At 48.2% G+C, this 15,477-nt stretch overlaps 1 protein-coding gene across 2 annotated transcripts in view; it reads right to left on the reverse strand.

The window, feature by feature from the left end:
- The window catches only part of PTPRR (protein tyrosine phosphatase receptor type R), a 159,137-nt gene that overhangs the window by 80,302 nt on the left and 63,358 nt on the right, over positions 1-15,477 (reverse strand). The window contains exons 1-2 of one of the 2 annotated variants that reach the window (XM_066591639.1): positions 3,090-3,133; positions 2,715-2,825 (exon numbers count right to left, since the gene is read on the reverse strand). In XM_066591639.1, the coding sequence (XP_066447736.1) occupies positions 2,715-2,717 (3 nt within the window). In that variant the 5' untranslated portion in view covers positions 2,718-2,825; positions 3,090-3,133. Of the gene's footprint in view, positions 1-2,714; positions 2,826-3,089; positions 3,134-15,477 lie in introns of those variants that run through there. The other variant, XM_066591638.1, reaches the window with a different exon arrangement.

Here is a 15,477-nt window from a genome sequence, read left to right on the forward strand (position 1 = left end):
CACATATGACAGTTGTTCACCACTAGTAGTATTATGAGGGACAATGACAGCTTAGCAATATGTTCAGCTACATGTGTTGCCTCTCATGGTAGGGCTTCCAAGAGGATTTTCCAGCAGGATAATGCTCGGCCTGCCCAGTCGCCAGATTTATAGCCATTAGATGGTCCCATACAACTTCGACAGCCTACGAGTTTGCATGATCTAGAGGCTCAGTTACACTAAATATAGACCAATATGTCACAGGATACCATATGGAACCTGTATTGCTCCATGCCCGCCTGTATCACATCTTGTATCCAAGCTAGAGGTGGCCCAAGAGGGTACTAGAGCCTTCATGCCTGCTCATATCACATCTTATATCCGAGCTAGAGGTGGTATAATGAGGTACTACAGCCTTCATGCCAGCCTGTATCAAATCTTGTATCCAAGCTAGAAGCAGCCCAACAGGGTACTACAGCCTCCATGTCTGCCTATGTTACATCTTGTATCCAAGCTAGAGGTGGCCCAACAGGGTACTGGAGGCTCCATGCCCACATGTATCACATCTTGTATCCAAGCTAGAGGCGGTACAATGGGGTACAAGAGCCTCCATGCCGTCACGTATCACATCTTGTCTCCAAACTAAAGGCGGCCCAACAGGGTACTACAGCCTCCATGTCCGCGCGTATCATATCTTGTATCCAAGCTAAAGATGGTACAATGGGCTACTAGAGCCTCCATGCCGGCCTGTATAACATCTTGTATCCAAGCTAGAGGCGGACCAACAGGGTATTAGAGCCTCCATGCCCGCCTGTATCACATCTTGTATCCAAGCTAGAGGCGGTACAACAGGGTATTAGAGCCTCCATGCTGGCCTGTATTACATCTTGTATCCAATCTAGGGGCAGCCCAACAGGGAACTAAAACCTCCATGCCCACCCAAATCACATTTTGTATCCAAGCTAGAGGCTGTACAACAGCATAATAGAGCCTCCATGCCACTCGTATCACACCTTGTATTCAAGCTAGAGGTGGCCCAACAGGGTACTAGAATCTCCATGCCCACCCATATCACATCTTATAGCCAAGCTAGAGGCGGTCCAACAGGGTACTAGAGCCTCCCTTCAAGTGTTCAGTTTTCTGCAATAAATTATCCTTTTGCTCTGATATTGCATCATTTGATTCTGACAACTCCTTCAAGGTGCTTGATTTTTTTTTTACGAGTATGGAATTGCTTTGGAAACAACATAGCCATCTGAATGTATTGATTAGGTCGCTGAAAAATTTCCTACAACTGCCTAGTCCCCTTAGACTGTTAGGTGTTTGGTTAGAGTATTGGGAATACTTTACCAATTATCTGATCTGAATCCTTACAATTTGACTTTGAGTTATCCTGAAAAAAGGCTTTTTCAGATTTTCTTTTTAAACAATTTCTGGCATTGTATTCCTATTTAAACCTCATAGCTTGTACACGGACAGCAGAAGATGGATGCTTTCCTCATATCCCTCCTTATGGCTGCTTTTGTTAATATAAATATATCCCTATAGCACATATGTTCTAGTATTTAACTGTTCAAAAGTGTCAGTCAAATGAAAAGACGAAAGTTTGGATGAAAAATATGAGCACAAGTCTGTACAATTTTTCTAGGTGCTCAGCTTGTGCCAACCACGAGTCTAAAGAAACTTGTCTGGGCTGCTGTAAGGAAGACGAGTGTAACTATGTGAAATGTTACTTAGAACCCATATTCTTTATTAACTGTATTTTCCTTAAACTGGTTATTTACAGTTGATGATTTTTTACAGAAGTAATTAAATAATGACTAGAGATGAGGGAGCGTACTAGCTAAGGCAAACTACTCGAGCGAGTAGTGTCTTATGCGAGTACCTGCCCGCTCGTCTCAGAAGATTAAGGGGAGAGCGCTGAGTTGCGGGAGTGAGCAGGGGCGAGCGGGGGGAGAGAGTGAAAGAGAGATCTCGCTCCCTGCCCCCCGCCGGCACCCGAATCTTTTGAGACAAGCGGGCAGGTACTCGTATAAGGCACTACTCGCTCAAGTAGTTTGCCTTAGCGAGTACGCTCGCTCATCTCTAATAATGACAAATTTTCTGTAGAAAAGTATGAATATGTCTAGCTGTACAAAGGTTGCAGGTCACGCAATGTACTTTCTGGTCAGGATCAAATACCGTATAGAGAAGAACACAGACAGAGCAAACGACAAGTTTTTCAATGCATAATGATGGATAAAGCCTGGGATATTCTTCATTATACTATAACAACTACATTTCTTATATATGAGGACTCACCTGCTCACTGATATGGGTTATAAGTGATTTTAATTAGTAAATCACTGAATTTTCAGGATTTTCGTTACATTAATCCTACCACTACATTCACATAGGTTTTGAATTCTTATAACTAAAAAGCATACGATGCATAGTTGTCACAAAACAGGTTTGTCCACACGATTATGTTTCTTTCCACTTTTCTGCACGTCAAAAATGGGCCTATTATATTCTAGAAGTACAATACAAAACTTATTTCTGCTTATTATCATACGATTTACTGGTTCCAGGTATGTAAAATCATGCATAGTAGGTCTAAAATCAACTTAATATACCAATAAGAGCACAAATATAGTAACTGTCATGTGCAGAACCTGAATTTGAAATACCGGTACATATTGTGCATTAGAGCTACCTTGATGACTACAATATTGAGGATAAATAAATGTACTCACCATGAGACATGTGACGATTATGACAAATGTGCTGAGGAAAATAACAATAGTGTAAAATCCTTCTTTGGTCCATATCTTATCGGCCTCATGTTGTCCCTGCAGAACATTTTTCTTCAAAATAAAGAAAAGGATATATTGAAGAGCCCAAGATAAATATTTCTGGCATTCACTTAAATACATAGAAATACATAGAACAGCATGCATCCAACCGGAGCAGGGGCAAAGAGTGGAACTGTTAGATAGAAGAGCAATTCTCGTAAATACTAAAATAATCTTCCTACACATGAATTACAGTCGGGTCTAACTAAAGCAAACACTGTAAATTGTTTTTTAGAAATCACCTGGCCCCACCAAGTAGGTGGAAGTTATATTCACCTGTGTGCAGAGGAAAGAGTTAACTCTAATCTTTCATTCAGCTTCTCAGTCCCTCCCGTACTCCCACACACTTGTGAATTTCATATGACCCTTCCCATCAGGTGGAAACACTTTCTCAGAATGAATTGTAAAGCACAAAGGTTGCGATTATGTTCTCTACGTGTTCCATCCACATGGTATTACTTGTGGTTCATATACACAGATACTGATTAACGGGCTTATTGCAGAGTGTTAGGAAAATATGAATGGCGATGTGTCCTCCTTAGAGTGCGCTGCACAGTTCACGGACTGCCGGGACACGGGTCACCCGATACGTTTATCATCTCACACCTCAGCAAATATATTTTAGAATATCAACAATATTGCACAGTAGACTTTGTTGTATTCTTCAATTCCAGATTCTGAAATATTTATGAATCATTTGTAGTTGTGTAAAATATATCACTTCGCTGTTAAAACCCCAAATTATACAACTTCCTCTTATGTAACAGGGTACTCTTCTTGTCAGCCACTGTAGTAAAAATGTCAGGGTCTTAAAGAAAATGTATCATCAGAAAAAGATGTTTATTTAAATATAAATCATATTTTTGTGTTCAACAAATTTTTTTCGTATGTTTTCAAAACTTTTTGATTATAATTAGAGATGAGCGAGTATACTCTCTAAGGGCAATTGCTCGAGCGAGCATTGCCTTTAGCGAGTATCTCCCCCGCTCGAGACTGCAGGTTCGGGTGCCGGCGCGGGGGGGCAGTGAGTAGCGGCTGTCAGCAGGAGGGAGCGGGGGGGAGAGAGGGAGAAAGAGATCTCCCCTCTGTTCCGCCCCGCTCTCCCCCGCAGCTCCGTGCCCGCTGCCGGCACCCGAACCTGCAGTCTCGAGCGGGGAGATACCCGCTAAAGGCAGTGCTCACTCGAGCAATTGCCCTTAGCGAGTATACTCGCTCATCTATAATCATAATCTATATTATTGAAAAATCCTAAAATCCTGCAGTTGTCAGACTGACCAAAGAGCCTAATACTAGTCTGCCAGTTCCTGATCTGTAGAGAAAGCTTTGCAGCGGTCATCTTGCTGACATTACAGGCAGGATTACACTGAAAGGTGAACACCTACATGTAGATAATGACCAATATATGACAGAGACGATCTGTCATGCAGATGATGCCCAACAGCTCATCTCAGTGATATTGACTCCTGTCCTGTTACATAGGAGTTAGCATTGTTGGCATCGCTCACAGCGCTGTCAGCATGACGGCGGAGCGTGTTGGGAAGTGTTCTCTCACCGCCCACCTCCATTCTTAGTAAACAGACAGTTTACTAAGAAAACAAAATTTGCAAACTATCATCCATCTAGTTAGTTAGTCTGCACAAATGTAACGTCCTAGACAGTGGCATAACTTGAAGCTCCCGGGCCCCAATGCAAAACCTGTAGCAGGGCCCCCAGCTATAATGCTTTATTCATAGTACTGGGCTCCCTATATGGAGAAGAGAGGCCTTATGGGCCCCCTAAGGCTCTTGGGCCCGGGTGCAACCTCATCCCCTGCATCCTCTATAGTTACGCCCCTGGTCCTAGAGATTTTTTGGCCAGCTTTTACCAGAGTGTTGGTGATGCTATGGAGCATCATTGTCCATACCTCTGTGTGCTGCATTTCAAGAGATGACTTCTGTGTCTGTGTTTCAGAGAGTAAAGCTGGTTATATAGTGTATATTTGGAGTTTCTGGGTGCATTTATCTAAAAGGTCAGCAAGGTTAAAGGGGTTGAGACAAGAAAGAAAGTTATCCTCTATTAAGACTCATCGATCTATTAGTGCTCTATTAACCCTTTCTAATCCACTGTCTGACATCTGAAGACATTATGATTTAAGGCTGTACAGCTCCGATGTTGGAAGACGTCCGTCCTCCTACTGTATATTGTCAGCCTCTCTGCTGTCGGAGCCTATCCAGCGTGTCACCTCATGCAGTACTGGCTTTAGCCAGCAGATAGCGCCGTTGTATATCAGCATAAAAAGAGTAAGCCCCCTAGGAAAAGCAGAATACAAATTGGATTGGAAAGGGCTAAATCAGTAACTAGTGTGCTTTTAATCAGAAAGTGATAAATTGTGTTCTCAGACTCTTTGATACCAAGGGGTTGGTGGGAGGCCGATGGCCTGTTGGAGAGGACAAAACTTAGAAGCGGCTGGCTGACTTTTTTGAAATCTCAACTTTTTGAGGATTTATGCAGTGTTATAGGGTTCATTTTTAAATGTTTTTGCTGTGTCACAATGAGTAAAACTTTAATTTTGGGTGAGTTAACTGAGATTTAAAATGAAAGTGATACTTAAATTTAGGTGATAGGTCCTCTTTAATCATATCTCCACACAGTGCACCAAAATCCACAGGATAAAAACAGCCTTCCTGTTTACGTGCTTTTTGATGCAACCGCATCAAAAAGCATAGCAAACTATAGCAAAAATGCACGTGGTTTTTGATGCAGTTTTAACCTCATCTCAACTACACCATGTGAATATATCCTAAGCAACAGCATTGTCACTTAGATGTTGCAGCGCTGACAGCACCATGACTTCCAGGTTGCAGTGACGGGACTGGGATGATGTCAGCATAGAAGCCCTGGACCATGGGATGCACCAGGTGGTACATGTGCTGGACATCAAGGGGGTAACATCTTTCTGTGGTGTCAGTGCTGATAGGCTGGCTGGGTTATCTTTCAGCCTAGTCAGTTTCCATGTAAAGGTATTTAAACTGGCCGCTTGGTACAAGGGTTGCTGGTTATATGCCCTGTGTACTGACCCTCGCTGTGCCAGTACATTGTGTGTTGCAGAGCTCCTGTGTTTAGTTGTTTGGTTACAGTTAGCTAAGTACTTAGCTTCTTTAAAGGGGTTGTCCCGCGCCGAAACGGGTTTTTTTTTTTTTCAACCCCCCCCCCCGTTCGGCGCGAGACAACCCCGATGCAGGGACGTACAGAAAGCTCACCGGAGCGCTTACCTTAATCCCCGCGCTCCGGTGACTTCTATACTTACCTGTGAAGATGGCCGCCGGGATCCTCTGCCTCCGTGGACCGCAGCTCTTCTGTGCGGTCCACTGCCGATTCCAGCCTCCTGATTGGCTGGAATCGGCACGTGACGGGGCGGAGCTACACGGAGCTACACGGAGCCCCATAGAGAACAGGAGAAGACCTGGACTGCGCAAGCGCGGCTAATTTGGCCATCGGAGGGCGAAAATTAGTCGGCACCATGGAGACGAGGACGCTAGCAACGGAGCAGGTAAGTATAAAACTTTTTATAACTTCTGTATGGCTCATAATTAATGCACAATGTATATTACAAAGTGCATTAATATGGCCATACAGAAGTGTATAGACCCACTTGCTGCCGCGGGACAACCCCTTTAAGTCTCTGTGATTTAGTGTTTAGCGTCTCACCATACACTTTGGACTGGTTCATGGTCTCTCTTCCACAGTGGGGTCATGCTTTTCGAAACATGTGCTCCACTTATGGAACTAGTTCAATTTGGGTGGTTCTGGTATATAGCTTGCCAATTTCTCAGCTCCTCACTACTCTTTGCTGAAGTATTCTTTGTTAGTCTGGATAGACCCAGATCACCTGCCTACCAGTTTGACTACATTTTTGGGCATCCAGTCATTCTAACTATTCATACCAGACACAACATTAGGTTTGCACATTTATCATATTAAATGAGCTTGTGATGTAGTGTAATGTGTGATAAGGAAATGATATAAACGGCATAAAATATTTTTTCAAAACTTTTTATATTGTTTTATGACATGCGCGGCAGGCTTGAAAGAAGGATGCATGATAGGTGCATGGCTAAACAACTCATAATAGTTACCTGGTTTATTACTGACTGCCATACGTGTAAAACAGTCATACAGTCATATAACTGTGTCAAGTATGTTGTACGTTGCCCTTAATATAATGTAATGAATTTGGTGCGATTTGGACCTAATTACATGTCTTATTTAGTCTTTGAAAAGTGTTAAGGCCCATCTAGACACAACGATTATCACTCAAAAGATCTCTTTTGAGCGACTTTTGAGTGATAATCGTTGTGTGCCTTTAAGCGCAAGGTGATCGCCCAAATGTTGAGCGATCACTTCGCGCTCCGAGCAGGGGATGCAGAAGACAAGTGGGCCGCTTTTCTTCTGCATCCAGCTGTTCTCAGCTCGAAGCGCCCGGCTGTAGCTGTTATACAGCCAAGCGCTCCGAGCAGGGTATGCAGAACACAGCTGGACTGCTGTGTTTTTCATGCCCCGTCTGTGTTCAGGAAGCGGGATACAGCTAAAACGATAGTATCAGCTGTATTCCGTTGTAAACTCCTGATAAGGCTCATCGTTGTCTTTCAGCACGCTGAAAGACAACCATCAGCGACTGCTTAACGAAAACTGCACAATGTCAGTGCAGATAGACACAACGATTATTGCTCAAAAGACGGCTTTTGAGGGAATTTTGAGCGATAATCGTTGTGTCTAAATGGGCCTTTATTTTCATGTGACCCATTATTTTATTTTTTTACTAAAATTAGTAGACCCCCCAATCGTAAATGGGTTATCCACCATAAGAAAAGAGCATCAGATGTTTTTGTTCCTGGAAACATTGGCACTCTTGTCCTTTGACTGCATTTGGTATTGTAGCTTGCCACTATTCATCCAAACAGGTGTGAGCTGTAAGACAACGCACGGCTGATGCACAGGAATGATCTGTTAGACAAACAGCATGATACTGGACAACCTACAAACAGTTCATAGCATTAAGAAAAAAAAAAGATTTGCCTATATTTCCCTTTTCGTTACATATGGGTTACATCTGATTGCATGCGGCAGATGTTTCCTTCACCCCCGCTAGTAAAAAGAATAGCCTGCTGCGACATCTACCACATCTGTGACAGATGCAGCAGAGGAATTCTTCAATTCCCTACCGCAGCTGTCACACATGACAGCTGTGATAGAGGATCCTCCAGTAATTGGATTTCAAGGAAGGGCTTTAAATATAAGCCCTTCCCTGAAAAAACATGAAAAATAGTGTAAAAAAAAATCGATACTCACCTCCCTTCAGCTGCTGTGGCACAGTCGCAGCCCCGCCTGCTGAAAGAGCTGATTGTGATTGGCTGAGGCGCTCAGCCAATCACGGGCAGCTATCGCCGAATGAATGATAGGTGAAAGCTGCCTGTGATTGGCTAAGCTGATAGATCAGGACTACAGAGCCGGGGACAACACGGAGAAGACGCGGCTGAGCCCCGGTAGCTGAAGGGAGGTGAGTGGCCCCCGCACTGGAGATCTGTGCATCTTACTGCCCATAGGGATGCATTAGCATCTGTAGGGCAGCAAAAAGCATGCGGATGGGATTTCTTCCCAGCGTGCGGGTCACATGCACGGGAAGAAATCGCCACATGCTCCATTTCCTGCGGATCTGCCACATGGACAGCTCTCGCAGCTTCCATTGAAGCCTATGGAAACCGTCCGTATGCACGGCACAGCCTCAGCTGTTTTTGCGCTGACCGCAGATATGAGGGGGAGCAGAAGTTTTGTTTTTTTTAATAGTGTGCACGCCGATTGTGCGTGGTATGCTGTCGGCATGCCGAGCACATCCGCTGGCCAGAAGAAAGAAGATCAGGCCTGCACAGAGGTGAGCCCCGCAGCGTTCAGAGAGGTAAGTATAATGTATTTTCCCTCTCCATGGCTGCGGGCATGCACAGATTTCACCGCAGTGAAATCCATGTGTACAAGTTGACACGAGGCCTAACTGTATAAAGAAAATCATCCCTGGGGTCCTAAAAAAGGAGCTAGCTCTGTTTGTCCCTAGATCTTGTTATTAGTAGTGCTTAAATACATCCTGCCTATGTCAATTATGGCACAAAGTATAATATTCAACTTATAGACACAAGCTCTGACTGTGAAATTGTCCAGTCTTTGGGCTTTTATCAGTTAATAACTAGAGATGAGCGAGCACCAAAATGCTCGGGTGCTCGTTACTCGGAACGAACTTTTCGCGATGCTCGAGGGTTCGTTTCGAATAACGAACCCCATTGAAGTCAATGGGCGACCCGAGCATTTTTGTATTTCGTCGATGCTCGCTAAGGTTTTCATGTGTGAAAATCTGGGCAATTCAAGAAAGTGATGGGAACGACACAGCAACGGATAGGGCAGGCGAGGGGCTACGTGTTGGGCTGCATCTCAAGTTCACAGGTCCCACTATTAAGCCACAATAGCGGCAAGAGTGGGCCCCCCCCCCCTCCCAAAAATTTTTACTTCTGAAAAGCCCTCATTAGCATGGCATACCTTAGCTAAGCACCACACTACCTCCAACAAAGCACAATCACTGCCTGCATGACACTCCACTGCCACTTCTCCTGGGTTACATGCTGCCCAACCGCCCCCCCTCCCCCCCACAGCGCACACCAAAGTGTCCCTGCGCAGCCTTCAGCTGCCCTCATGCCACACCACCCTCATGTCTATTTAGAAGTGCGTCTGCCATGAGGAGGAACCGCAGGCACACACTGCAGAGGGGTTGGCACGGCTAGGCAGCGACCCTCTTTAAAAGGGGCGGGGCGATAGCCCACAATGCTGTACAGAAGCAATGAGAAATAGAATCCTGTGCCACCGCCATCAGGAGCTGCACACGTGGGCATAGCAATGGGGAACCTATGTGCCACACACTATTCATTCTGTCAAGGTGTCTGCATGCCCCAGTCAGACTGGTAATATGTACCTTAACAGTAACCGCGTTGGTGGTAATGTGGTGGTGACTGCGGACCTAGTAGCGCGGTTTTATTTTGTTGGTTTTCGGAATGTGGCCAGGATTAAGTGGGCCGTGGCGGGGGGATGTTTTTGAGGCACTACGTGTCCTCTCCACGTGTCCGTGGTTATATGCACCTTAACAGTAACCGCGTTGGTGGTAATGTGGTGGTGACTGCGGACCTAGTAGCGCGGTTTTATTTTGTTGGTTTTCGGAATGTGGCCAGGATTAAGTGGGCCGTGGCGGGGGGATGGTGGGGGGGCTCTCTTGTAGTGTCGGTAAAGGTGAAATTCTTGGACTGCCACCAGACGAACCAATGCAAAGGCATTTGCCAAGAATGTTTTCCCTGTTGGAGGAGGAGGGGGATGTTTTTGAGGCACTACGTGTCCTCTCCACGTGTCCGTGGTTATATGTACCTTAACAGTAACCGTGTTGGTGGTAATGTGGTGGTGACTGTGGACCTAGTAGCGCGGTTTTATTTTGTTGGTTTTCGGAATGTGGCCAGGATTAAGTGGGCCGTGGCGGGGGGATGTTTTTGAGGCACTACGTGTCCTCTCCATGTGTCCGTGGTTATATGCACCTTAACAGTAACCGCGTTGGTGGTAATGTGGTGGTGACTGCGGACCTAGTAGCGCGGTTTTATTTTGTTGGTTTTCGGAATGTGGCCAGGATTAAGTGGGCCGTGGCGGGGGGATGGTGGGGGGGCTCTCTTGTAGTGTCGGTAAAGGTGAAATTCTTGGACTGCCACCAGACGAACCAATGCAAAGGCATTTGCCAAGAATGTTTTCCCTGTTGGAGGAGGAGGGGGATGTTTTTGAGGCACTACGTGTCCTCTCCACGTGTCCGTGGTTATATGCACCTTAACAGTAACCGCGTTGGTGGGAAATGGCCTCGCCGCCATCATGTCTTTGGGAAGCCTCTGTTTCCACACCCCAGAGACATACCATTAGCAGCGGTATAGGCAGAGCCCATAATTCGTAACATTTCAGCCGTAGCATTAGGACAGGCACCACTAACATATCACTAGCAGCATTATAGTGGGAGCGCAGTCTTCGTTCCATGTCAGCAATAGTAGCACTCAAGACAGGCCCCAGTAACAATTCCGAAGCAGCAGTATAGCGGGAGCGCAGTCTTCGTTCCATGTCAGCAATAGTAGCACTCAAGACAGGCCCCAGTAACAATTCCGAAGCAGCAGTATAGCAGGAGCGCAGTCTTCGTTCCATGTCAGCAATAGTAGCACTCAAGACAGGCCCCAGTAACAATTCTGAAGCAGCAGTATAGTGGGAGCGCAGTCTTAGTTCCATTTCAGTAGCTGCAGTATAGCCAAGGCCCAAGTTACATTTATGTAGCTAAAGTGTAGGCCAACCCCACACACACTTCTGTACCATGAGTGCAGGCGAAGAACATACAAATTGCTATGATTACACTGTAGGTGAGGGCCCCAAAAAATTGGTGTACCAACAGTACTAATGTACCTCAGTAAAAATTGGCCATGCCCAACCAAGATGGCAGGTGAAACCCATTAATCGCTTTGGTTAATGTGGCTTAAGTGGTAACTAGGCCTGGAGGCAGCCCAGTTTAACGAAAAATTGGTTCAAGTTAAAGTTTCAACGCTTTTAAGAGCATTGAAACATATAAAAATTGTTTCGAAAAATTAGATGAGTGAGCCTTGTGGCCCTAAGAAAAATTGCCCGTTCAGCGTGATTACGTGAGGTTTCAGGAGGAGGAGCAGGAGGAGGAGGAGGAATATTAGACACAGATTGATGAAGCAGAAATGTCCCCGTTTTGGATGGTGAGAGAGAACGTAGCTTCCATCCGCGGGTGCAGCCTACGTATTGCTTACGTATCGCTGCTGTCCGCTGGTGGAGAAGAGAAGTCTGGGGAAATCCAGGCTTTGTTCATCTTGATGAGTGTTAGCCTGTCGGCACTGTCGGTTGACAGGCGGGTACGCTTATCTGTGATGATTCCCCCAGCCGCACTAAACACCCTCTCCAACAAGACGCTAGCCGCAGGACAAGCAAGCACCTCCAGGGCATACAGCGCTAGTTCAGGCCACGTGTCCAGCTTCGACACCCAGTAGTTGTAGGGGGCAGAGGCGTCACCGAGGATGGTCGTGCGATCGGCTACGTACTCCCTCACCATCCTTTTACAGTGCTCCCGCCGACTCAGCCTTGACTGGGGAGCGGTGACACAGTCTTGCTGGGGAGCCATAAAGCTGGCCAGGCCCTTAAAGACTGTTGCACTGCCTGGGCTGTACATGCTGCTCGATCTACGCACCTCCCCTGCTACCTGGCCCTTGGAACTGCGCCTTCTGCCACTACCGCTGTCGGATGGGAATTTTACCATCAGCTTGTCCGCCAGGGTCCTGTGGTATAGCAACACTCTCGAACCCCTTTCCTCTTCGGGAATGAGAGTGGGAAGGTTCTCCTTATAGCGTGGGTCGAGCAGTGTGTACACCCAGTAATCCGTAGTGGCCAGAATGCGTTGAATGCGAGGGTCACGAGAAAGGCATCCTAACATGAAGTCAGCCATGTGTGCCAGGGTACCTGTACGCAACACATGGCTGTCCGCACTAGGAAGATCACTTTCAGGATCCTCCTCCTCCTCCTCCTCAGGCCATACACGCTGAAATGATGACAGGCAAGCAGCATGGGTACGGTCAGCAGTGGGCCAAGCTGTCTCTTCCCCCTCCTCCTCATCCTCCTCATGCTCCTCCTCCTCCTCCTGAACGCGCTGAGATATAGACAGGAGGGTGCTCTGACTATCCAGCGACATACTGTCTTCCCCCGGCTCGGTTTCCGAGCGCAAAGCGGCTGCCTTTATGGTTTGCAGGGAACTTCTCAAGATGCATAGCAGAGGAATGGTGACGCTAATGATTGCAGCATCGCCGCTCACCACCTGGGTAGACTGCTCAAAGTTTCGAAGGACCTGGCAGATGTCTGCCAACCAGGCCCACTCTTCTGAAAAGAATTGAGGAGGCTGACTCCCACTGCGCCGCCCATGTTGGAGTTGGTATTCCACTATAGCTCTACGCTACTCATAGAGCCTAGCCAACATGTGGAGCGTAGAGTTCCACCGTGTGGGCACGTCACACAGCAGTTGGTGCACTGGCAGATTAAAGCGATGTTGCAGGGTGCGCAGGGTGGCAGCGTCCGTGTGGGACTTGCGGAAATGTGCGCAGAGCCGGCGCACCTTTACGAGCAGGTCTGACAAGCGTGGGTAGCTTTTCAGAAAGCGCTGAACCACCAAATTAAAGACGTGGGCCAGGCATGGCACGTGCGTGAGGCTGCCGAGCTGCAGAGCCGCCACCAGGTTACGGCCGTTGTCACACACGACCATGCCCGGTTGGAGGCTCAGCGGAGCAAGCCAACGGTCGGTCTGCTCTCTCAGACCCTGCAGCAGTTCGTGGGCCGTGGGCCGTGTGCCTCCTATCTCCTAAGCTGAGTAGTTTCAGCACGGCCTGCTGACGCTTGCCCACCGCTGTGCTGCCACGCCGCGCGACACCGACTGCTGGCGACGTCCTGCTGCTGCTGACACATCTAGATTGCGAGACAGAGGTTGAGGAGGAGGAGGGTGCTTTAGTGGAAGAAGCATACACCGCCGAACATACCACCACCGAGCTGGGGCCCGCAATTCTGGGGGTGGGTAGGACGTGAGCGGTCCCAGGCTCTGACTCTGTCCCAGCCTCCACTAAATTCACCCAATGTGCCGTCAGGGAGATGTAGTGGCCCTGCCCGCCTGTGCTTGTCCACGTGTCCGTAGTTAAGTGGACCTTGCCACTAACCGCATTGGTGAGGGCGCGTACAATGTTGTGGGAGACGTGGTCGTGCAGGGCTGGGACGGCACATCGGGAAAAGTAGTGGCGACTGGGAACTGAGTAGCGCGGGGCCGCCGCCGCCATCATAGCTTTGAAGGACTCCGTTTCCACAACCCTATACGGCAGCATCTCAAGGCTGATAAATTTGGCTATGTGGACGGTTAACGATTGAGCGTGCAGGTGCGTGGCGGCGTACTTGCGCTTGCGCTCCAACAGTTGCGCTAGCGACGGCTGGACGGTGCGGTGCGAGACATTGCTGGATTGGGCCGAGGACAGCGGAGGTGAGGGTGTGGGTGCAGGCCATGAGACGGTAGTGCCTGTGTCCTGAGAGGGGGGTTGGATCTCAGTGGCAGGTTGGGGCACAGGGGGAGAGGCAGCGGTGCAAACCGGAGGCGGTGAACGGCCTTCGTCCCACCTTGTGGGGTGCTTGGCCATCATATGTCTGCGCATGCTGGTGGTGGTCAGGCTGTTGGTGGTGGCTCCCCGGCTGATCTTGGCGCGACAAAGGTTGCACACCACTGTTCGTCGGTCGTCAGGCGTCTCTGTGAAAAACTGCCAGACCTTAGAGCACCTCGGCCTCTGCAGGGTGGCATGGCGCGAGGGGGCGCTTTGGGAAACACTTGGTGGATTATTCGGTCTGGCCCTGCCTCTACCCCTGGCCACCGCACTGCCTCTTGCAACCTGCCCTGCTGCTGCCCGTGCCTCCCCCTCTGAAGACCTGTCCTGTGTAGGCATTGCACACCAGGTGGGGTCAGTCACCTCATCGTCCTGCTGCTCTTCCTCCGAATCCTCTGTGCGCTGCTCCCTCGGACTTACTGCCCTTACTACTACCTCACTGCAAGACAACTGTGTCTCATCGTCATCGTCCTCCTCACCCACTGAAAGGTCTTGAGACAGTTGCCGGAAGTCCCCAGCCTCATCCCCCGGACCCCGGGAACTTTCCAATGGTTGGGCATCAGTGACGATAAACTCCTCTGGTGGTAGAGGAACCACTGCTGCCCAATCTGAGCAGGGGCCCGAGAAAAGTTCCTGGGAGTGTTCCCGCTCCTGAGCATGTGTCATTGTAGTGGAGTGAGGAGGCTGGGAGGAAGGAGGAGCAGCAGACAGAGGATTCGGATTTGCAGCAGTGGACGGCGCAGAACTCTGGGTGGATGATAGCTTGCTCGAAGCACTTTCTGCCATCCAGGACAGGACCTGCTCACACTGCTCATTTTCTAATAAAGGTCTCCCGCGTGGACCCATTAATTGGGCGATGAATGTGGGGACGCCAGAAACGTGCCTCTCTCCTAATCGCGCAGCAGTCGGCTGCGACACACCTGGATCAGGAGCTCGGCCTGTGCCCACACCCTCACTTGGCCCTCCGCGTCCTCGGCCGCGTCCACGTCCTCTAGGCCTACCCCTACCCCTCAACATGCTGTATTACCAGTGATTTGATTTCCCAGGCAGGAAATAAATTGGCGCAAGCCTGCAGGCCAAATATAATTTTTTCGCTTTTTTGCAAAGGGAAGGCCCCACTGCGGATATTCAATGAACAATACGTTTAATTAATAACTGTGGTGTGGCCCTGAAAAAGTGTCACACAACTTTAGTGTAGCAGAGTTATTAACTCTGGCAGAGCAGGTATTTGCCAGTCAGGAAAGACAATGGCGCAAGCCTGCAGTAAACCGTAGCTGGTTGCGTTTGATTTTTATACGTTCTCCACGCAGCACACACGTACACGGAGACCTTAGGACTGACACAGGCAGGCCAAATATAATTTTTTCCCTGCTTTTTTGCAAAGGGAGGGCCCCACTGCGGATATTCAATGAACAATAACTGTGTTGTGGCCC

The sequence above is a fragment of the Eleutherodactylus coqui genome, chromosome 2 (genome assembly GCF_035609145.1).
Source record: "Eleutherodactylus coqui strain aEleCoq1 chromosome 2, aEleCoq1.hap1, whole genome shotgun sequence".
Classification (NCBI taxonomy): domain Eukaryota; kingdom Metazoa; phylum Chordata; class Amphibia; order Anura; family Eleutherodactylidae; genus Eleutherodactylus; species Eleutherodactylus coqui.